This window comes from Corvus cornix, chromosome 5 (assembly GCF_000738735.6).
Source record: "Corvus cornix cornix isolate S_Up_H32 chromosome 5, ASM73873v5, whole genome shotgun sequence".
NCBI classification, from domain to species: domain Eukaryota; kingdom Metazoa; phylum Chordata; class Aves; order Passeriformes; family Corvidae; genus Corvus; species Corvus cornix.
The window spans coordinates 39,647,397-39,671,429 of record NC_046335.1 but is presented as its reverse complement, the minus strand read 5'-3'; the positions used below and the strand labels follow the sequence as shown (position 1 = coordinate 39,671,429).

General features: G+C 39.7%; 1 protein-coding gene across 1 annotated transcript in view; it reads right to left on the bottom strand.

Moving 5' to 3' along the window:
- Positions 1 to 24,033, bottom strand: part of C5H11orf49 (chromosome 5 C11orf49 homolog) — a 92,130-nt gene that overhangs the window by 51,604 nt on the left and 16,493 nt on the right. Inside the window, exons 3-4 of the mRNA XM_010413051.3 lie at positions 19,862 to 19,964; positions 4,374 to 4,504 (exon numbers count right to left, since the gene is read on the bottom strand). Of these exons, the coding sequence (XP_010411353.2) occupies positions 4,374 to 4,504; positions 19,862 to 19,964 (234 nt within the window). The remainder of the gene's footprint in view (positions 1 to 4,373; positions 4,505 to 19,861; positions 19,965 to 24,033) is intronic.

The following is a 24,033-nucleotide window of genomic DNA, read 5'->3' as shown; positions in this document are numbered from 1 at the left end:
TGGTGTGAGTCTTGGGATTGTCCTGTGCAGGGCCAGGAACTGGATTCAGTGATCCTGATGGGTCCCTTCCACCTAATATTCTATGATTCTGTAATAAGAAATTCTAGGAAGTTTTTTTTCACAAAGAAACCTCAGTTTCTTGACACTGGATCACATTCATCTGTTTCCTTCTAGTCCTGGTATCACATTTCCAATGCATGGAATCCCAGATATGCTCATGCATACTTGAAAGTAGAACTCTGCATCTTACTAAGCTTCTAAAACCACTGGAAATCCTGTAAAATGGAGCCAGCATATTACCAAAAAGAAATCCTCTTAAGAAAAAATAAACAAGCAAGGAAACAAAAACCCCCAAACAACAAACTTTTCTTTACTTTTTGAAGTGTTATCATCACATTTATTGAAGTTAGTAATTTTTCCTTGCTATCCAGAGACAAAAGAAAAAAATAAATCTAGTCTCCAAACTAAGGGACTTGTAAAGGTCAGTGTAACCAGAACCCATCAAGTAGCAGAGCTAACATGGAAAAATAACATAAAATCTGCTATATTTCTCCATGAAGAGCTATTTCCCAGTAATTCAAAAGGATAAGGAATTAACTAGACAAGTAACATCTACAGCAATTTCCCAAGAGAAACAGTAATGTTAGTGCATTTCAATTACTGTATACATGGTTCTGCACATACACAGATTGTTACATTTAAGCACTGCTTGTGTTCAGACAGATTTCTCTCTTATTGGCCATTTGAGAACTCATGGCTAGATGCATCTGCTTGGGTGAATGACATGAACATTCCAAGTCAAGGCATGGTCATTTCAAGACTGACAGACAAAGCAGTAAATTTCCCTGCTTCAAGGAGGAACAACTAGCAGACAGATTAAGCAATCACTTCACTCATTTGTGAGATTTTGTCTACTTTTCTAAAATCCCAGTTAAACACTCAGAAGTGGAAAGATGGATGTTTTGTTCGTTTGGGGTTTTGTGAGTTTGTATAAGCTTGGAAATTGCATCATTGTACATCTTTTATATTCTCCCTTGCTTCCCTCCAGCCAGGGTACAAGCTATGATGTAAGTTATTTATTAGGTGGACCTATATCCTCATAGGGTTGGCATTTATGTAGGTTATCAGGGATACCCTCCACAGATGGAGAAAATTAAGAAGAAGCACTCACTCCTAAAACATGAAATTCAAATCTGGAATGAAATTTAAAGTAAATGAGAGAGGGGGAAACAGCAGTAAATACTTTTATGACAAAGGAATAAATAAAACCAAGAACATCCTAGAAGACAGGGAAGTTAGTGAATGTAATACTTCTGACAAAGGAAGGCAAAAGATTAAAGACATAAATCAGTGACAAAGAATGGAGCAATCCCTGCCCAGAAACAAACCCAGGAGAGAAAACTGGGGCAGAGCAGAATCTTGTTGTAGAAAACAAAGGGTATATTTTCATCCTTTCTGCACACAGAAATTCCATTGACAAAAACCAGCCATTTGATGAGTAACACTCCATACACCTGACACAGGGCATCAAATGCAGGAATTCCAGTTCAGGTCTCAAAAGCAGTATTTCCATATTAGCCCAAGCTATATTGCTACTAATTTCAGAAAAAGCAGGTTGTTTGTCCCATGCTCTGTTGCATAGTATATAACCATAAGCAGAATTTCTTACCAGGACCCTATAACTTAACCTACCTCCTTGTGGTGGTTTGACCCTGGCTGGACACCAGGTGCCCACCAAAGCTGCTCTGTCACTCCCCCTCCTCAACATGATGATCAAGACAAAATATAACTAAATGCTCACAGGGCAAGAGTAGGACAGGGAGAGATCACTCACCAGTTACCATCACAGGCAAACAGACTCGACTTGGGGAAATTAAATTGAATTTATTACCAACGAAATCAGAGTAGGATAGTAAGAAATAAAACCAAATCTTAAACCTTCCACCCAGCCCTCCCGTCTTTCCAGGCTCAACCTCACTCCTGATTCCTTTACCACCTTCCCACCCCCAAGTGATACAGGGAGACCAGGAATGGGGCTGCAGTCAGTTAGTCACACATTGTCTCTGCCATTTCTATCTCCTTGCTCTCTTTGCCAGCTCCAGTATGGCATTCCACCCATGGGAGACAGTCCTCCACAAACTTCTGCAGCATGATACCCTCCCAAGGGCTGCAGCTCATCACAAACTGCTGAGAGCAGGTCCCTTCCATGGGGTGCAGTCCTTCAGGAATGCACTGCTCCAGCTTGGGTTCCCCATGGAGTCACAAGTCCTGCCAGCAAAGCTGCTCCAGCATGGGCTCCTCTCTCCACGGCTCCTGCCAGGAGTCTGCTCCAGCATAGGTTTCCCATGCAAACACAGCCAAAGAAAAAAATCTAGGTCTAGTCCATGCCTGAGTGTGCTAATGACCATATTTCACCCACCACATTGCACAGGTTCGGCTTCTTGCTAAATGAGTTTAATTCTTAAGTGGCCATGAATGCTATGAGTTCCCCTACACACAGGTATAGCAAAAAAACTTCCATAGCAAGTAAAACTGAAATGAAAAATATCAAGGTTCTAGTCCATAATTATGGCTAGAGAACCAGAGAAATTGGACTAAGCGGATGAAAATGTTGATAGTAATTTAACTAAAGTGATGCATTTCTGTCTCTAGTTGGTGTAAAAAGAAAATGTATATAAATGCATAAATATAGAGTGAAACATGTAATATTGATGCAGACAAAAAGTATAGCTACTGGACTTCAAAGTTAGAAAAATATACACTGAACTCTTTTTAGGCCACAGCCAGAGCATAGCAACATCCACCTGAGCTTTTGTTCCTGTGCTTATTACCCTTTCTCTCAAAGTACCTTGGTGGTTACTCCTTCTTCCACAGCCTCTTCCATACTCACATAAAACTACTAAAAGTCAAAGAGAAAGGAGATATTACCAAGCTAAAACTTTTCTGTTCTTTTCAAGAAATCCAGGTGCCCTTCATCTGGCTGAGGTCGATGCTGGGTAAATGAAGCCTGATGAAACCTTGCACTGAAAGTTCTGCAGTGGATATTTTCCATCAGAGAGCTTCTTCTCAATTTTTCAATAACATTTACCACTAACAGCTGCAGTTCTGGTGGATGACTTCTTCACTATTACCTCTAACTCCCCTATAGAAATATGTTCTAGGAGTCTACATTTTATTTTTCTTGACTATGACCTGATCTCAAATCAGATATGTCCTTACTGCATACACATCATATAATTTACCTGAAATCTTTAAAATATTATCCCTGAACTAAAGTAAATTACTTATAACAAAGTACCTGTCACAGGGAAGAAGGTGTTACAGACAGCATAGTCACTTACTTCAGTAGCTTACTACAGATTTTGTCATGTTTCACTGTGGTTGTTTAATTGCCAAAGATCTAGATGGCATATCAAAGAAGTCTTTATTCACAGTCTTGCAACTCTGTTCATCAAAAGTAGAAGTGTTGCAAAGCTTAGCCAGTAGGCAAGGTTTTACCTATAGTTAAGAGATGGTTCTAGTCTTTCCTGTAAAAAGAAATGAGGCTGAATAGCCTGAAAAAAAATGAGGCTTATAGTAAAAAAAACCCCACCAATATTCACGTTTGTACAGCAACTTTCAGTGTATTTGCTTAAAATACTAAATTAAAAACTAAAACAAAACATAATTTTAGTTGCATGTAGTTACAGGAGTTTATTTTGAACTCTGGCCAATTCTGTAATACCTAATATACCAAGTGCAATATAAGAATAGCTAGACGTGACAGCACAGTGCTGAGTATTTATTTTGGCATTGGAGCTTTTTCCTTGTGGGTAGGGGTGGGGAAGAGGTCACACAGTTGTCAGTGGTCCCTCTTCCACAGCCATCAGGATTGTGCAGCATCATTTAGGAGCTATTCCAGGACAAGTCAGGCACAGCTCATGTGGCAGCATTCACCGCCACACATGGCTATGAACCCAACCTCCTGCAGGCTCCAATGAAGCCACCCAGGAGCTCAACTGGCTGAGAATCTCAGCAGCCCCTTCCCTCATGCTCTACATCTGATATTCTAACCTTCTCTGGGTCCCATCCACCAACCTCCAGCACTTTTTTCCCTATCCATCTCAACGCACAGGCCTACAATGTCCTCCCTCTGATCTATTGTTGCATGACAGGCTGTTCTGTAACAGAAGTAGCACTGTAAGAAGGTGCTTCTACACTACTATATTCTGGGAGCATTTTTTAACCATTCCACAGGGAAATGTGATGTTGTCTCGCCATTAAAAACTTTAGAATATTAGAACACAACGTGAAGGGTCACTATTTGTAGTGCATTAATAGCCTAGCTAATGATTTTCAGGTAAAAGGACAGCAGCAGATGCTGGAATACTTGCCTCCATTTTTCCCCACTGTTCGGAAACACCTCCAGAAGGTCCGAAGAAAAGATGCCCTGTTATGAGGGGTGGCTTGAACAAAGCTGAACTCGCGGAACAAGATGTGTGTTCCTTGCTGCACGCTGTTGAAACTGTGGACATAAAGTCAAAACACGAACGTTAGAAAACTGAACCAACGCGAATGTTCTGGGAACAACTAGAACAGTAGCAGGAAAACCACTGGCCATTACATTTTGTGAAACCAAATCTCCAAAGTTTATACCCATCTGTTCTCTAGAGAGAAGACTGTTTGCAAAAACCACACATTGAAATTTAATTATAGGAATTAGAGGTTTGTGAAAGTAAAATTCATTCTAAAGAATCCCAGGAAGGAGTGTCCAAGAGCCACTTATTTGAAAACAATCCATTGGAAAATGGTTCACCAAGAGTAACTGTTGTTTATCTGACCAGAAGATGCCCTTTCTTTTAGTACCATTTGAACTTCACTGCCATTTGCATTAGTTTTCTTCAAAGCCACAAAAAAAACATCCTCTTTAAGAGAAGCCTCAAGATATCATTTCTAGGTTACTGAAACTTGACTATTGGATGTATAAAATTTACTGCAGTTGTGATAAAAAGCTGATTGACACATCACTAAACAATTTGCACTAATGCATTTTGAAAAGAGTAGCTGGTCATTATGATGGATCATCAAATCAACACTCACATTTTTGTATTTCAGTATAAATTCCTAAAATATGAGTTGCAAGCACTTTAGGCCAACTTATTACAGCAAACATTTGTCTTACAAAGGTTTCTCTGAAGAGCAAGAAATTCTCCTTTGGGCATGGTAAAGCTCAACATACAAGAACAAAAGAAATGCAAATACAAACATTATATACCAAAAGGTATAATGACAGGGTTGCCTCAAAGATAGATTTTGTGCATTTTGCTCAGCATCATGCAAGTGGGACAAAGCTTTGAAACACTCCAGAGAGATCATTAAAACATTCACTTGGGACAGCAGCTTAGCTCTCCCTCATAGGAGAGAATTAATGAAAAGATACAAGTTTACTTTCATCACAGCAGATCCTCTCCATAGGTACCATCCCCAAAACAGACAAAATCCAGTGGTCAATGTGAACCCTCTCAGTTTGGAATTTTAAATCACCTCTTTAAATAGAAAGACTTTAAATCACTTTATCCTTCATAGTACAGAAAAGGGTCTCACATTTGAAAGAGAATTATACCAGACAGAGTTGAGCAAAATTTAAAAAGTCATGTAACAACTGGGGCCGTGTGTGTGTAGAGAAGCCATTCAATTTTTAAAAAAGGAATCACAATTTCTCATTTTTAATGTCCTGGTTCTCAAACAGCAAACAAACAGAATTTGTTGTCATGTTTTGAAAGGTAGTACAGAACACAGTTTATAGCCCCCTACCAGAAGGAAATGTAACTCAAATAAAATAAGTACAATCTCCTTATAATTAAGAATCACTTATGACACTTAAATCCTGGAATTAGGAATATTCTTTCTGTAAATATCATGGACAAATACAGTATTTCATATTTATGAAACTTTCATGCAAAGTAAAGCACAACCATTGTCCCAAGAGATTAAAGTAAATAAATAAATCATGTGCCAGATCAAAATGTGCCAGAATTACATGACTGTCATTGCAAGTAAAGAGTATTCATTACAAAGTGCTGTCGCTCACTGCCATAGAGTGAACAAGTTCAGAGTAAGGTAAAGTCACTTGCAAAAAGTCCCACAAGATGCCTGTGACAAAGCTGGAAATGGAATTTCAGATCTTCTCATCCCAAACCACAGCCTGTATGACTTCTTTAATTTCTGATCTGCATTGATTTGCTGATGATTTGACAGACTGATGGAAAAAAGGATACAGATGAAAAAGAAGAAACTTGGTGTAATAGAAGAAGGCAGCTTTCAGAAAGATAACACACATAAGGGAGACATTTTGGAAGAGGAAGAAAATGAAGGCACAATGATATAATTAAATGTACCAAATTATGCTGCTCAGAGCATCTACAGAACATGCAAATTTTGGAAGCAGATCCTGGCACAATTGAAATGCAAAGGTCCAGACATGAAGCTACCATACTATTAATTCACAGCAGACAGCCCTACTACATTACTCCTTATTTCTAATAAGCAAAAGTCACTTGCACTTTCAGCATGGGATGGCTCTAAACCTACCAGGCAGAAGGGTATGATATCATTTGTTGCTTACTCTGTTAACAGAGTGGGTGGATATGCTGGAACATCAGCACACCTGGATGTGCTGACAGCCAAGTGCCCCCAGCTAGCTGAGTAAAGGAGGATTTTGTTTAACTACACAATTGAAGGATTTTCCCCCAAAAGCTCAAGATTACAAGCCTGGGAGTCAGAATTTTATCCCAGTTAAGATGCTACATTTCAGACACCCTACTTTATAAATTCCTTTTTACAAGTAGTAGAAGTTCAGCTCAAAGGAGCCAGCCCATGATGGAGCTATCCAGCAAGCAGCCCAATACAAATCAACAGATCTGTTCTCAGGCACGGTCAAGATCACTACAAGGGACAGGAACACTATATATTTTGAATAAACGATATATGTTGAAACTCCTTTATCATGGGTAGATGGGCAGTACCAAAATAACTTGGCCACCTTTTCTTTAACAGCTGCCCAGAGGTGAAGCTACCATAGATGTGGTAATCTTACAGGTAAACATTTCTGGAAGAAAGAGAAATTATGACAACCCAAAGTTGTTACAAGTATCCCAACAGCAGGTAGGGCCTATGACCAACACCTTGCCTACGATTTTTATATACATGTGAACAGATGTCTTTTCCAATTCTTTTTGAACACAAAAATGAAACAAGCTGCACTCAGAGGAATGGCTTAAGCAAGATACCAACAATAAAGATAAAAACTTAACCATTAAGCTCAATCATTCTCAGCAAGTTTAACAGATGCTGAGATTCTTCCTTTAGGATTGCTCAGTCTTCCTGCTATCTGTCCTCCTCTCACTGAACAGCTCATACTGTTAACAAGGTTAAGTGGCGAGAGCTTTTCAGCACATTTGAAGAAAAAAGACTTAGGAAAAAACCAGGGTACCTCAACAAGTTATTACTTTATCCTCAATCATTTATAAATGGGTTTGCAAACCCAGAAGCAGGGAAAATATTTTTTCACTTCTCTGGTTAACTTCTCTTTTTCCCCTTTTAGGCATTTAAAATGCAGCCATCTGCAAGAGATTCCTTCCAGAAGGAAGCTTTCAACAACTCTGCTTGTCTCCAAGCCTCCTATTGCAAACCTAATGATTGCCTCAGTCCTCTACATTACCAGTAGAGTAGGCAAATTAGAAGAGTAACAACAGTTACTAATGATGTGATTTTATTTGTCTTGCTGAAACCAAGACTACAAATTGAATTGAATGGTCATTAGTTAACACCAGTTTACTGTGAGCACTCATATTTCACACAAGAATTGTTAGGCAACTGGTTACTCTGTTAACAAAACAGCTTTTTCCATTCACTTGTGAGAAAATCCTGGAGAAAGACGAGAGAAGAATAAAGCAAGGTTCTCACTTGATGGGGAGATCTAAAGAAATTCTTACAGTAGGGGCTTCAGGATGCTTTCTCACTCCTTTTCTTCACGTGCACCAGAGCAGCCAAACCCCAGAACAGTCTCCTCCAACATGCTGAGAGGGCTGCATCTTGCAGCATGCTCAGGCTATGCTTGTGGTTTGGCCCATACACATGAGAGGAAGAGAAAGGTTTTGGGAGAAGACTGTGATAAAACAGCCCCAGCTCTCGAAAATGGCTGTGCTGGGAATTCTAGCACTCAGGTGCTGCTTCTCTGAACAGAGCAGCTTTCATAAGGCTTTGTCTTTTGTGTAATTACATTTTGGCAACCTGCCAGAGTTCAGAAACTTTCAAGCACTCTTTTCAAACCTTTGGACTTCTAAATAGATTGTAAAAGCCCCAGGATGCTATGGTAACATCTCAGTTGAAACCCATTATAGCAGTTAGCCTCTGCCTGCTGAACTCAGGCAAAGCCAAATATGCACAATGCAGAGAGTCCCAAGTCCTCGAGAAGGATGGCAGAGCTTGCCAGGACCCTGCTGTCCCCCTAGCAGGTACCATCTTTGGTTACCATGCAAAGAGCTGAACAAGCTCACAGGACCACTCCTCTACTAAATGGAAAACAAGGAACAATGACCATTCTTCCTTAACTTATAGCATTACTGCTTGCATTTTCTATCAAGAGCATGATGAAGAAAACAATTTTGAAGGCTTCTTCAGCATGAACAATTTACACACAATCACACACACATACACATGCACACACACCCCTTTTCTTGCCAGCTACACAAGTGTCTAAGTGATTAAAACAGAGTTGGATGTCTTAAGCAAAAAGAAGGTTGTCTCAAATGCAAAGTTGCTATCAGAGGCTATGTTTAGACTGACCAAAACGTCTGTAGAGAAAAACAGTGCGGAGGATTTGATGTCAACATTATGGGCATCCCGGGATCTGTTTTATCTTGACCCATGCTCTGGACTAGTTCTAATCTAGTCCCATTGACTGAATGCTCATTTGCAGAAGGAACACATCTTCCAGTTTAGCTCCATCTGAAAGGAACCCAGAGGTCCAAGACTGCTTCACTGTGTGAACTAAAGCACAATAAGTAGGGATAACCAGGAGTATTAGGATTAGAGACTATGGTACAATGGGTAACAAAGAACTAGCTCTAGCAACAGAAAATACTGAAATACAAAAGGCTTCAAAAATCAGGCCATTTCTGTTGTTAAATAACCTATCCACAACAAAGCATCCCCAAATGACCAATCGCACTTAGCCCAAGGCTATGCTCTGAAATAGCAAAGTGAGGTTTACCTTGCCTAGAAGGAAGCCTGAGAGGAAACACTTAAAACTGTAGGCATAACTGGGTAAAAAAAAAATCACTGTTGTACTGATTAAATTACTGCTGTATGAATGTATTTTAAGATCATTCTATTCTTCACCTATTGGTTTAAGTGTACTACAATATTTGCAATATTCAGATGAATCATTGGACTGTTTCTTTAGCTATCCCCCTTGGAAGGTAGTGTAGGACCATTAGCAATCCTCAATTCAACGCCATTGTATCAAGTGCTTTTAAAATTCCACAGATCTTAGAACATGGGACACTGAGGTCAGCCTCAAGGAAAACGCCACCTTCCTCTAATGAAATTAGCAGTGCTTTTTAGGCATTTCCTTGGAAATGTGTTAAGACAAAACAGATGCTAGAAGTTATTCCTGAAGACTGGCTTTAAGAAAAAATAGTTGGTTTTTTTAACAACCAGGCAGATAGGAAATCATTAACACTACAAAAATTTGGCAAGACTGGATGGTATAACACTACAAACACAAAGACTGGATTTTTTGAGATCCTTTCTCTCTCACCCACTCAAGCTTACTTCAGCTGAAGGGTGTGGAAAGAGGGAAAGGAGCGACACAAATTTTAACCATGTGTCTTCAGACTTTTTGATATAGGCTAGGAATCTCTGTATTCGTGGCAGACTTAATACAGGTGGTACAGACACTATCCCATGTACTGGGATGAGGAAAGTGAACCACACCACCTGGGACACAGCTCAGAGTAGGCAGTGAACAAGCTTTCTTATGTTGCTTTGTAGCAAATCAAACCCTCTGAGACCAGTTTACAGATTCTGGAGAAGGAAAGGATTAAAGGAGTGCTGTGCTTGCTTGTTATTACCAAGAAAGCCTTTATCTTTTTTAGAGTCCCCCTCCCTTAATTTTTCATATGCTAGGTCAGTAATTTAACACCTCAAGGCTTCCAAATCACAAGCCGAAATGACCGTACTGTGTTGAATTATTAGCCCAGGATTAAAAAAGGAAAAAAAAAAAAAAGGGAGGAAAAAAAAGGAGGAAAAAAAAGGCAAATGCAAAGGGGGGGGGGACACGGGAATCTAAAAACAGAGGCCTTTTGATCAGAGCAGCATCCTGCAGTTTGCTGTAACTCAAGCTGACCATTCTTATATAGCAGGAATTAAGGACTCCCCCTGCCAGGCAGGGCCCTATTAAAACACAATAGCTGTTTGAAAAGGGTAAGCAAGCTGATATGGATATAATAGGCCACATATTGGGGCCCCTTTCTACTGTGAAATAAAGCTTCTTCTTAGAATTATGAGCTGGGAAGCCTAGTATTCAGGAAGATGGGAAAGGGCACACAATGAAAGACCGTAAATAGCCCTGCAGAAGCCCTCCAAGGTGCTTAAGGGAAAAGTAAAGAAGCCTTCACAGATAAGCATCAATCACCCATGACCAGCTCTTTCAGTCTGATCAGGTACAATTTCAGACTGCATGGTGTTTCAGCAAGTCTGGAAAGGTCTTGCTGGTATAAACAGAGATTTAGTTTTTACAGTAGGAAACTGTGCAAGTTGCACACCACAGGAACAGCTGCACGAACACCATTATAACTAGCTTTTATGGAGATCACTGCAAGTTGCTACCCAGCTTCCCTCAAAAAAACCTGCCTTTTTCTGCCCAAACCTAAACTAAATACATAAATAATAAACCAATCCAGAGTTATAACCACACAAGGAAAACTGGTAACTCTTTCAGCTGATCTATTTAGTATTTGTTCAAACTGGTCCAACTTGACATTTTGGGGCAAGAAGAAAGTTCCTTACTGAACTGCTCTATAACTCTCTATATTCTGAGGCTATGGGAGATTAAAGTCCTCTATTAGCTTCCTTAGCTTACAGCCATGGTCTCTATTCTTTGGCTTCCTTTATTAACCAACAAGTGTTTCTGTCCTCCCTGTCATGCTGTGGAATTCATTCACTAGCTTCAAGATGCTACAGAAACCATACAGTGAACCTGTGGCAAGGGTGAGAAGATGGCACAAAGATGAAAAACACTATGAAAAACACAAGGCACACAATGTAACATTCTGATTTTCTCTTGTCTAACAGTTCTGAAAGTAGCTATGGAATTGACACCAGCTGGAGATGGATTTTGATACCAAAGCATAAATGACCACCAAAGGAGGAGTATGATTTTGAAAATTATCAAGGAACTGCACCGATCTTGAACGCCTGAGATCAAAGTATAATTCCAAGTAAAGGCAAATTGACTTATCAGAAAATTGAGGCCAAAGTATAAGTACAAGTAAGGGCCTGCTTGCTCCATTCTGCATGAAGTCTCATGTATCTCCTGTCGTAAGACAGTTCCATGTTTTATAAATTAGCCTTTTAGTTGTTTTAAAAAAGGTAGCTGCATAATCATGTTATGACTGTGATGATCCACGAAATACTGAAATATAACTGAATACCTGTTCCAGAGAGATTCAGCACTGGTGCCATGCAAACAGATTCCATAGTTGCTTGTTTTCGTCTTGGTTTGACTGGAGAATTTCAAAAGAAAAAATTTACAACTAGTACTCTCTCACCTATTCAGTTGCCTTGGCAAGAACTATAGCACATCAAAGACTGAGCAGCTTCCAATATTTTCATCATGGCAACAAATGAACCTTGCCAAAATTCTTTAATATAGATGAAGTTACATCATTTGACATTAATGTTAACTCTGCATTTAGAGATTGCTTAGCTAAACCACTTTGTGCTCACTACAACTGCTTGGCTACAGTGTTGACCAGTTACAGTTTGTTTAATTCACTTGAAGATACATAATAACATTAATTTTGCAGGACACCTGGTTATTGCAAGTCTCTAAAGCTAATGTATTCTGGGATCTGTATGGTTTCAACATGGCACTGCACAGAAAATCTCAGGTTCTCTGAACACATGCAGATTTCTAGGAACTAGACTTCTGTTGCTATGGTTTAGTTTTGTTTTTAAAGAAAAGGAAGATAAACCACGTTTTAAAAATGCGTTTTTCAGGCTTGCTTTTAGTGTTTGGTATTCATGGAAATGCAGACATAGTTAAGGGATTTTATCCTGTAAAGGATAAGGAATCCTATCATGGGATCTTATCAGATCCCATTGCTGCAAGCATTTGCTCATTTTTACAGTTTGGCATATCTAATTTAGGAAAAATTTTACATTTGTTGGCCTTGTCCACAAGGGAACACATACATAGCAAAGCAATTAGGAATGTTCCTCAAGGTTTTCTGTGATGCCTCAACATTTTGCAGCCTAAGAAAAAACACAAAAGTCCTTCCAACAACACAAAACTGGGAAAAAACCCCAAACCAACAATAACAAAAAAAATAACCCCAACTTCAATTCTGATCCATCTTTCCTTAAAGATCTTTCTGGGAAAAAATAAAGTGCTCCTCAAACTTACACTACTATTCCAATTTAATAGAAAGCCTTACAGGTTTAGACAGATGGAAGCCAAGAACTCTAAAACTGATCTCCTATATACATAAAGTAGCCTAGACCCATGCCAAAGTGCTTCATTAAAACAAGAACTATGTGAGTTAGTAATACAGAGAGAGTTATTGCTATTCATGAAGTTATCATGTATCCAACAGTGGTACTCTTATGGCTTGAGGCATCAAAAGCTTTATTGGAGGAAATAGTATGTTAAAAAGAAAATATTCCTAACAGAAAATTATAAAACTATGCCTTTAATTCTTAAGAATAGTTAAAAAAACCCCCACATATAATATGGGAAAAAACACCAATGTGTACTAAACTTTCTACACTGCTATGTTTTTCCAAAGCTGCTATTGTCATGTGCATTTCTACTGAATTCCAGTTGCCAATTTCACATTACTAAAACAGTTTTCTGCAAAACACTTAGAGAAACTGCAGGAAATCCAATCTTTGCAGCATGTGATCAGGCATGAGGTGAGATTATTGCTTTGTATACACATTGCAGATTGTATGCAAAACCAGTTACATCAGCATTGAATATCTAATTTGCATCACAGCAAACGCTACTACAGAGCTTTCCTCAGTGGAAGATGGGCAATATAAGATTTTCAGAGCTCCCCAATTCTGACTTGGGGGCCCTTTCACTTCTGCAAGGACACAAACAAAACCACAGCAGAGATACATGGTAAGAAATGCAAGAACAGGGCAACCTGTATAAGTTCATACATTTGAAGTCAAAAAAGTCTGATTTTAACTCCCAGCTGGGATCATATACTTCTCCAAATTTGTACTAGTAATATCAGCAACTATGATGAAAAGCAAAAAAAAATTGGAAGCATAAACAAGAATTATACCAGAGTTTAAAACTAAAGCTAGAGAGAGGATTGTACATTCAACTCTAGCCCAGAGAAAAGGCACAAACACAGTTAACTCAGGTATATATGGTCTTGACGTTTGTAGCATTTGTCACATTCCTGGGCTTTGGCTTTTGGGAAATTTCAAATTTTTCTTTACAGTTTTATTAGCTATCCACACTGCCTGTATGCAGTTGGCTTTAACCTAAAGGAAGCTCAATTTCATGGCAGATGTGTTGCATTTCAGCCTTCAAGGCTGTAGGAACAAATAAAATATACCCAACCACTTAAGGTCTCCATAAAGTAGTCAGCCAACTCCTGCTGCAACTATTCTGACAAAGACCACAAATAAATATGCAATTTCCATGATGTAAAGCAATAGGAAAGAAGTGGGCAAAGACTGCACTGCTACACCAGTGAATATACACTAGGAGCATCATAACCTGATCCCACGGCACATGGAAGCTGCGATTACCTCTCTCAAAAGAGCAAGAGCACGGTGCAGGTCAAGTCAGTGTATAAGTGCAGAGTTACCACGGATGACTCCCCTGTGCTGACAAGATGCTGACATCAAGTGCTAACATTCATAGGCTATGGCAAATCCTGCAGATTCTTCTGTCACCAAAATGGTATGAGAAGCTTCTTAAGTGGAGTATATTACCACATACAGCACCACCGGTAAATGCTTTAAGTTCAATTCTGCTACTGCTTTGCTACAAGTCTTCCAAGACAATCCTGCTTACCAAAAAGATTCTTTACCTTTTTATCTCCCCTGTATTTCTTTGCAAGGGACATATGTGAGAATCCACTCACCTGTAAGATTCTCAAGAACATAGTAAGAAAATATTGCATTTTCTAATATATTGGCAACATGTACAACCTTCAGTGGGAATAAGTGTGTTATTGAAATTAATATATGCATTTTTTCCAGCTGTTTACTCAACAGCAGTTATCCCAATCAGCATATTTGTCAGGTTAGGACTTGTTGCAATGTTTATGACAAAGAAACAACTCTGGGAAAATCAGCATTTCACAGATCCTGGCTGTCATATCAAAATCCCAATGCTGTTTCTGCCATAAAGCAATTCTATTATAAAAACACTGGGTGACTGATCTACAGGTTCCAGACAAAATTAACGTAATTTAAATCATAAATAGAGTTATCCAGAACCCCTAGGTCTTCCATAGCTTTCATACAAAACACATACCCCATGCATAGTGGACAGCAGGTATTGAAATGCCATTTCTAAGGTGGGCTGGAGAAACTTGATTACAAGAAAGAGAGTTTGCCCTTCTGACAATGCTTCTCTGTAGAGGTGAGACTGGAAGGCAACAAATGGACTAACAGAAAGGCTTTGTGTCCATTAGCAACACTCTTAGTGGAGAAATATGCAATTACTGTAGGTTCCCCAGAAAGATTTATCAACAAATTCAGTCCTGCAAACCCGTGTACTCTGTGGAGAGACACTTTCAAAATGTTTCTTTCACAGCAATTTATTCACATAAGCTGCAAAATCTCCTCAGAGCTTCTGGCACAAATGCTGTGTCTGAGTTCATATATTCACTCTCTTTCCACTGATAACTGACGAGCAAAGGAGAGGCAGACACAGTGCCCTAGGGATCAAGGAATCTCAAGTAAAAGCCTGTCAGGAACCATCAAGCACATTATCCTAGCTGAGATTTTCAGCCCAAAGGGCTGCTGCACAGCTAGGTCATTGACAGCAGCAGCTTGATACCGATCACATGGCTCAGTGCAGTCTTGCATTGAGGGGGATAATTTTATCTTTTTCTCTCCAGAGCAGATGACATGTAGGAATCCTGACAGTATTTGAAGAATACATGAAATGTTGTGGGTTTTTTTGCAATTGCTCAGAAGCTTATATCAGAGAGAATATCAATATTTTAGGTAATATCCTAAAAGTATTAATACCTCACAGATACTACTGATTTGCCCAAAACACAAAGAACTAACACTAAAAAAAACCCAAAACCAATGCCCCTCCCCCAAACAGTTGTACTGAGAAATTCTAATGAATGGCTCCATCTCTCAGAAAGGGAATCTGGCACAACTTGCCAAAGCCCTAAGGACCTTCTCACTACTGTTTTTGCTGTTTGTACTGTAATAGTACAAAGCACAGAGTCAACATTCTACAATGCTAGGTGCTGTAAAGTACATGCAGTACAATATCATTTCTGTCTTGAAGAGCTTACACTATCCTTGCAAACAAGACAAAACAAGTTACTCTGAAAAGGGGAAAGATGCAGAGCAGATGACAGCAAGATGATGATGGTGATAAGGCCTACATACACAGATGCAAAGAAAAAAGAAAATTGATGGCTCTAAGCTAGCTCTAAGAATCTCTCCTTTTTATAAGCAGATAATTCAGGTTATTCCCAGTTGCCAATTAAGGTTGTCTTCAGTGACTGGCTTAGTTCTCATGGGCATCCCATCTGTCTTGTTCCTGGCCCTTCCCCCCTGCCCTCCTCCCCCAAGGGTATTAAGACTTTTTTGAAGAGGAGGACATTGTTTACTCTACAGATTTATTTCTGTAATGTTGTACAGCAATAAAGGACTGAACAAGCCAAAAGTTTGTCTGATACCAAAGCCTGTGTCTACTGCCAGAGAAAGCCAAGGGAGTGGTATCGTATTTGTCCCTAAGGAAAGAGTTGAACAAATTGTTCCATCCAATCCAGACAGCAAGAGAAAATGAGGTACTTTCACTGCTAGAAGTTGATAGTTCTCACCATGATAACATCTTCCTTCCCAAGGATCCCAAACTATATAGCACTGGCAGTCCTGTTACTAGGAACAAAGCAAATTTTTTTACAAGAGTTTTTTACAAAAAGTTCCTTTTTGTAAAACTGGGCTCTACACAGTAGAGCTGGTATTTTGAATTGCCGGGCACACAAGAGATCTAAAAGCAGTATCTGACCCTCAAGCCTTTCAAGCACACACATCACAGATGCCTTCTCAGATAAATACTGTTAAACTGTCACACAAGATCCAGCAGGGGCGTTCAAATTAGAGCCAGCAGAAAAACATCCTTTACAGAAAAAGGGGATCTCAGACATCAGTTTGCAGAGTCCAGTGGAAGCAGTGCTACATCTGCAAGCTAAAAGCAAGATGTTTTTCTCAGTCATGCTCCAGCTGGCAGGTGGTCAGGAGACATTTCACCAGAAACAAAAGAAGTGTTTTGTGACAAGAATATAGACTCCAAAAAAAAGTCCATTCCCATGTCTCCAGTTTACTTGTGTTTGGTTTATCAAACAAACAATTAAAGTTACAGAAAAAACAGTTTCCTAAGCAAGGTAAGTTATGACTGGTTATTATTTTTGAGCTTTCCAAAGAGTCTTGAACAGAGCAGCACATCTACCGGCATGCTGGAAGAGAAAGTTTCAGGCAAAGGATTAGCCAACAAGAAAAGTAAAAGGTACTACTAGGAAGTCTTTTGGTCAATTTTTTTTTTTTTGCTGCTTCTTTAGGATGAAATGAAAAAAAAAAAAAAAGACACACAGACTCCCTTTAAGATCCCAGAAAATATAAAGTGGGATGCTATGCACATTCCCTCTGCGTGATCAAATGCATTAGCATGGGGGCCCTGTTTTTCTTCAGTATAGGAAAGATCAAGAAAACAGGATGATAAATAATGTATAGGGGGAACATGTTCCTTTAAGATATGTTGGCACAGACATTAGGCTGGAAGAAGTAAAGCAGCATTAGTGTGTAATTACACAGAGGGTTTTCAAGAGTCTGCATTTCGTGGAGATTCAAGAGCTTTCTCAGGCTTGTATTGAACAAATACCAGTAGCATTTCAGCATATCTATAAAATCAAGATTAGTCCTAAGAGAGGCATAATTTTACTTGTTTAACTAAAAGATGTGGATTAATTGGCAGAGGGGTGATTGATCCCTATTCCTTTAAGGGTCAGGAGTGAGCCAGATGAGGGAAGCCTCAAGGTACTCCCAAGATTGAAAGCAGATGTCCATGTGATTGGAACAAATGAACACTGGAATAAAGTGGGAGAAAAAACTATCCTTGAAGACTAGAACTATTCTGGAAGGAAAACTGTAGAGATTAAGGTCAGCCCTTTGCAATCAGCAATCTCAGTGCTAGATGGTAGATAGCAGTGAAATACAGACCCAACTCCACTTCTTAGAAACAACTGGAAACACTCATTGCCAGCAAAACACTTACTGCTTGATCCATATAGAGCTAAATGATCACATAATTTTCAATTCTGAAATTTCACTCGGGTATGCTAAGTCCCAACAAAATTTTCTTAATTACCCAAAAAAATAGTTGTTGTAACTGCCTCAAATACTTGAATTGACTCGTGGTAAAGTGGGGCATTGCAATGCATGATGGAAATGACATCAGGTTGCTCTTCAGCAGTGAATCCAGCGGAGAGGTCCATGGAACACCACTGAATTTAAAAAGTATGCCCTCTGAGAAGAGTTTGGACAATATCTAACACCTGTCCTTGACAGACTAATTTCAATTTCTGAAAAGTTACAGAAGTCATTCTTTTACCCCACAAACACTTTAAAAAAAAAAAGTTACTTGTTTGGGCCCACCTGCTAGCTTTTTAAACCCAGTGCTTGGTCTCTAATTTTAAGTGAGCTTAAATAGAGAAAGGACAATTTTAAAAACTGGACATCCTAATACCAAGTCTCTTCATCTCAAATCACTGCAGCATACTTCAAAACACGCACATTCCAATCCTCCCCCTCAGAAAAACATGGATTAAGGAAAACAGTGGGAGAGTGCCCACAAACCTTCTGGAATCTCACGAGTTATCTTTGAGTTTGAAGATGCTGAGACTAAAGATCAAGTTTATTTGCTTGGGAGAGACAAAGCACAGCCGGAACAAATGTTGATAGTTGAGTGGATAAACAGAAATCTTTTGGGCAGTGAGGGCTCACCACTAAGCCCTGGGAGCCAGAACATATGACATTTTCATGGTATGAAACTTTGCATTCTACACCCATATTGGCTATCATTTATTCTCCATTTCAAATGAAGAATCCCACATTTCAAATCTTCACAGCTCTCAAAATTACTAAGCTTGTTGGTGCTTTGCTACCATTTCATCTGCTAAACTCCAGATATATTATAAAAGAAAAAAATTAATAGAAAAAAAGAGAACTAGTAGTTCTGTATTACAGAATGAATGAACATGCAGCCTTTTCCTGTCTTTCATGAAACCAGAAACTCCACAAAATACTCACTGTGAACAAAAACTGCTGTAAAATGGTTATTATCTCTGAAAATAAATGGGAAAAACAAGACCTCCAGCACCTAAGTCAATCGGAGGGTTTTGCTCTATGGTGACGGTTTGGTTCATTACAATGGTCTTGAATCGCTATTTATTCTTTCAAAGTTAGAAGAGGAACAGGAAGTGAAAAGAAAATGGTCAAGGTGTCATGTCAAGACAAAGAAATACTATGGAGAAGCATTTTGAACAGTTTCACTGCATGAATGACCTCTTGCTCACCATTTAATTTTTGAAGTATATATGATCAGAAGTTTCGAAAAGGCACAGAAGTGTCAGTTTGAAATTAGATGCAAACTAAACCTAATCTGCAGAGATGCTTGAATGACAATTTCAGCTGGGTATTTCAAAGCCACCTTGCCTTCAACACTGGTAAAGAAATCCTATTGCTGGGTGGAGATCATTGTAATCATGCTCTTTATCTTTCTTAAGCTCTTGTTTACCAACTATTTGTTCAGCTGACTAATGTCAGTATTACTTTCCGTGGACAGAAAGCACAGATTTTCCCTCAAGAATTTTTTTGAAAATTAGTAAGAAGAGATTGTGCTCTTGTCCAGTATTTAAGGACTTATACAGGTTTTAAGGCAAGAAGAGGCATCCAGTTAAAGCATTCAACAGGACAACAATCACACAAGCAGACAAACAATTCAAATTCATACTCAGAAAAAGGAAGAATGAGTGCTGCTGAAACCAGAAGCAGTCCCTGAAGCAGTTTGCTTCAGTATCTCTTAAGCAGTTTGATACCAACAGTCCTGACTAAGACAAGCAGAATTTGGTTTTCCATGTTTTAAAAATCTCTGCTCCCCAGAGTGACTGCTTCACACAAATGTTTGTAATAGGAGAGGTACTGAAGTGTACAAAACCCATGTACATTTCCAAAACATGCTCAGGCAGCCCTTGGCTAACCCAGTAAAATCCAGCATTCACAACATAACCAGCACATGTCCAGCTCCATTCTCCATGTATCCTGTCTGTTTCCAAAAGCTCCCCTCAGGCTGGCCCTATTGGCAGCATCCTGATGTACTTACTATTCAGTGAAGAACCTGGCAATACCATACTGACTAATATCTTCTCTGTTCTCCAGCAGCTGGCTCACTGCATCCTCCATGTATGTGAGGACATGTCGCTGAGCTGCAAAGAAAAGACAGTAAGAGACAGAAGTTAGATTAAAAGGGGCCCACAAAGCCCAGAGCCAGACAAGCCCAGCTGTGTGCCTTACACAAGACATCAAGCATTTCCTTCCTCAGTTAGACAGTAGAGGTTTCTTTCTCCCAGATATGGATAGTAAAATTCATCACCTAAATCCTGCTTTCCTTCCTGGCTACACAGAGTTAGTCATTGACAGTAGAGACTCTTTTTTAGAATCCCCCTGAGATTTTGGTATTGAAGGAAGATAAGGAGTTGTGAGGCAGTTTCACTGGAAAATGCTTACTCAAGAGGAGTTCCTGATCCCTGTTCTGAGTCACAGCCATCTTTCCTACACAGGTGGTCAATGCCTTTTCAAGGGGGTTGTTGCAGAGCTTTAGGTGTTCCTTGCCCTTCCCTCTATACTAAAGCCACGTAGTCCTAAGGTTGTTCTGTTGATGCCTTTTCCTGGTCTTAAAATCAAGACTCAAACACGGTTAGAAGGGAAAAAGGGATTTTACCTCAGTATTTATTTTAAGGATCCTTAGGAGCGCATGTCCAAGTGGAATGCACCAAAATGCATACCGCAATGCACACACACTATCAATAGATCGGGTATAACATTATAGGTCTTACTAATTAGCATATCTATCAAAAATTCCCCAATGAGAGGCTTGAGTGATCCCCCCTCCCCAAGGAACCTTCCCCCCCTGGATGGTTCTATCTTAGTTTACAAAATGTGTTCTGAAGAGGACCTTGGTGTCTGGGGCTTTCTGATCCGTAACTACAAGGCTTTTAAGATGTTTAGTCTCCTAGCTTGACAAATAAGTCTAAGAATGTAGGCTAAAAAACACTAAGAATACAAAAGCTATTAAAAGGTGTATAAAAGGGGTATAAAAGAAAAGGCAAAAAGTCATCATGGCATCACTGTAAAGGTTTCTTCCTGAAGGTGCAAATAAAAGTACATCTGTTTCCAAACAAGCATCAGTGACTGTGGCAGGTGGAGAACAGGTCTCAAAGCCGAGAGAGATTTATATTGCTCAACAGCCAGTCTCAAATAACTACCGAGGCCAAACACAGCAGAATTTCAGAAATGGGGGATCTGCCAGTACCCCACCACAGAATGACGCTCACTTATAAGACCCCTGAGTAAAGACAGTTTGGTGCAACACAAACTGTTCTGCTGCTTCTACAGGGGGCAGGCTGTACCAAACAAGCATTTGCCAGGGAGGAAGCAGCACAGATTTACCACTGAGCCCCTTTGATGTTTTTGGCTAGAAACCAAGGTGGAGCAACAAAGAGCCGAGTCTGAGGTGATGTGCCAGCTATCAAGCAGTAGACTTTCCAAATCTACAGTTCAACAATCAGAAGACAAGTTACAACGAACCCAGGAAAATCATTCCTAACCTGGAAAGCACACAAACCTTGTTCCCAAAGCACACACCTCCATCCTAAACACGTATCCTACTGCACCTTTGCAAGTAGTGTCGTGTCCTAAAAAGAGCAGGAGAAAACCCTTAGGGAATATAGGAAAGGCAAGGGCTGCTCTTGCTCCTTGCCAATCTGCTCCAGACTTGGCAGAATCACCCCCTCACCAGCAACTGGCCAACCTCAGACCCACATCAATATTCTTCAAACCATTTTAATTTGTGTTTAATATTCTGGTAAGCATCAAGCCTGTACCACTTGATACACAGCATGGGAGGCCCTTTCATCTTAGTGTGGGGCAGGTGGACTTCAAGAGAGGCCCGGAAATGATTATTCCCAGTGGATACAGTGATTAAAAGTATGCATGAATATTGATTGCTATCAGGGGATTTCTCTGCCTAGAACACTTTTCAGGACAATGGTAAAATTGGTTAAGCACACCCTGGAAAATACCTTGCAGCTGATAGCAAAATGGTGAGCCAAAGGTTTAAAGATATTATCTGGCACTAAAAGATATAGGGCGTAGCTTTATTTAATTATTTTAATGCAAAGGAATAAATTTAATTTATGTGAGTGATTAAAGAAAAATAGCTCTGCGCACCTGTGTCCCCTGAGGGAAGAATGAGTCTGTGCAGCTCAGTCATAGGCTCAAGATAGCAACAACTGGGTAGCTTTACTTCAGCCCATCCTTCCTCCCTCCTCCTGAAGCAGACCATCTTACACTCAGCAATCGTCTCCCCAGGCCCCTCTTGAGGTGTCAGCAGCAGCAGATTAAGCCAGGAAATGGTACTAGCAGACAGGCTTCCACTCACCTCAGCCTGCAATAAACTGCTCAACTGCAAAACCATTCTCAAAACTTTGTGGGGAAGTATACACGCCTTTCATGGAATAGTCCCTATCAATGAACAACATTGCATTATTTTGCCTTTTTTCGAGTTATAAACCTCCCCTAAAAGCCTTTGTGAATAGACAGGCATGATCCCACAGTGGTACACAGCACAATGTGGCTGACTCTATAATAAATACCTTTGAATCTGCTCCTGGAAAATAAATTAACTTTCAACATAGAATTTTAGACATTTGTATGACATTTCAAAATGTACACAAAAATATATGGGTCACTATTGAATACAATTGCTTGTAAAAGGGTATTTCTGTTAAGCTTTTTGTGGCACAGCCTAAGGATCCTGGCAAAGAGCATCTCTCCCTATTTCCCAGAAGAGTGGGTAGAGGTGTGGGGAAGGAAAGAAATCTGTGAGCAGAGAAGCTAAAAGAAAATAGCACTTGAAATCTCCTTGAGAAGTCCCCCTCTCTGTCCCTTTGGCTGCTGTGCTCTTTTCCAGGTAGCGCAGCTCACACTGCCAAAACAAATTCCAGCTCTGGCTTCCTGTTCACTGACTGCCCAGTTCCATGGAACAATGCAAGTAATATGTTTTATAACCCAGCTAACGTTATACTATACAGAAAAGTCATAGAACAAAATCTAATTTGCAGGCAGGTTTTAGCAGGCCAGAGAGGCAAAATAAAGTGCCAGGAGTCTGGTTAGAGCAAAAGAGTAGTTCCTTAATTTATACAAATGGTACTTTCCATAACAAACACTGGAACCATACCGGAACATTAACTGTTTATGCAAGCATAATCAAAAATCTGTGGGGTTCTAGGCAAAATAAATGAGATGATTCATACATTTTAATAGTTTTTGAAAATTCAGGGATAATGATGTACTGGTATACATGTTACTCATATTTTTGAGGCCCACTTTGCAATAGTAAGGCAGCAAATCCAAATCAGAATGTAAAGCCCAAATATTCATGCCACTGTGCTATTACAGCTTGCTGTCTCTACTATAATTTTCTTCCTGACAGAACTCCAGTATAGTGCAGTTTCCATACAGGAGGTGTTACATCAGGACATCATCCTCAGCATCTGTTTGTTTCAGGCTTATTGTAACAGAAGTTCCCAACTCGTACAGAACTTTCCAATGCAACCCATGTTCTGTAAACTCGACTCTGAAATCCCAGGCAACTATCCCAAATAGGAAGCCAGCGTGCCTGCCACACTCATTTGGTAGGTGCCACACTCTTTGCTGTCAGATTTTAAAACTAACAGTGAGCTTTCACAAAGGAATCTGACAGACTAAGAGGATTTTTCAGGCAGCTCATAACCTGATGTTAAGTAAATACCTTTGCGCACAGTCTCTTCATTCTTATCACTAAACCACTAGCAATGATGCTGCACTTGGAGCCCCTGTCCAATCAGTAGCAACATGTACAGCTCCTCCAAAGCTGCCTCCTGCAGCACTTAAGAGAACAGCCTCTGATACTCACATGCTCACACCCCACCAGCACTCACATGCCCAGTGTTTAAAATGAATTTTGGAATGAATGCAATTTTGGCTCAGAACCAAATTCAGGGCTGAGCAGTGGCTGTTTAATTCAAGCATGGCCAGACCAAGTCATAAAAATCTTCAGCTTACAAGTACAAGGCATAATGAGGATTACAACCACAGTCAATCCACAATCTCGATGGATTTCTCTACAATGGATTAGACAATCACAACTAATTCCATTTAGTCATAACCACACCAAATAATTTTGCATATGTATTTAAAATGGTAAAAATAGTCTTTTTATAAGCCACCAAGTTA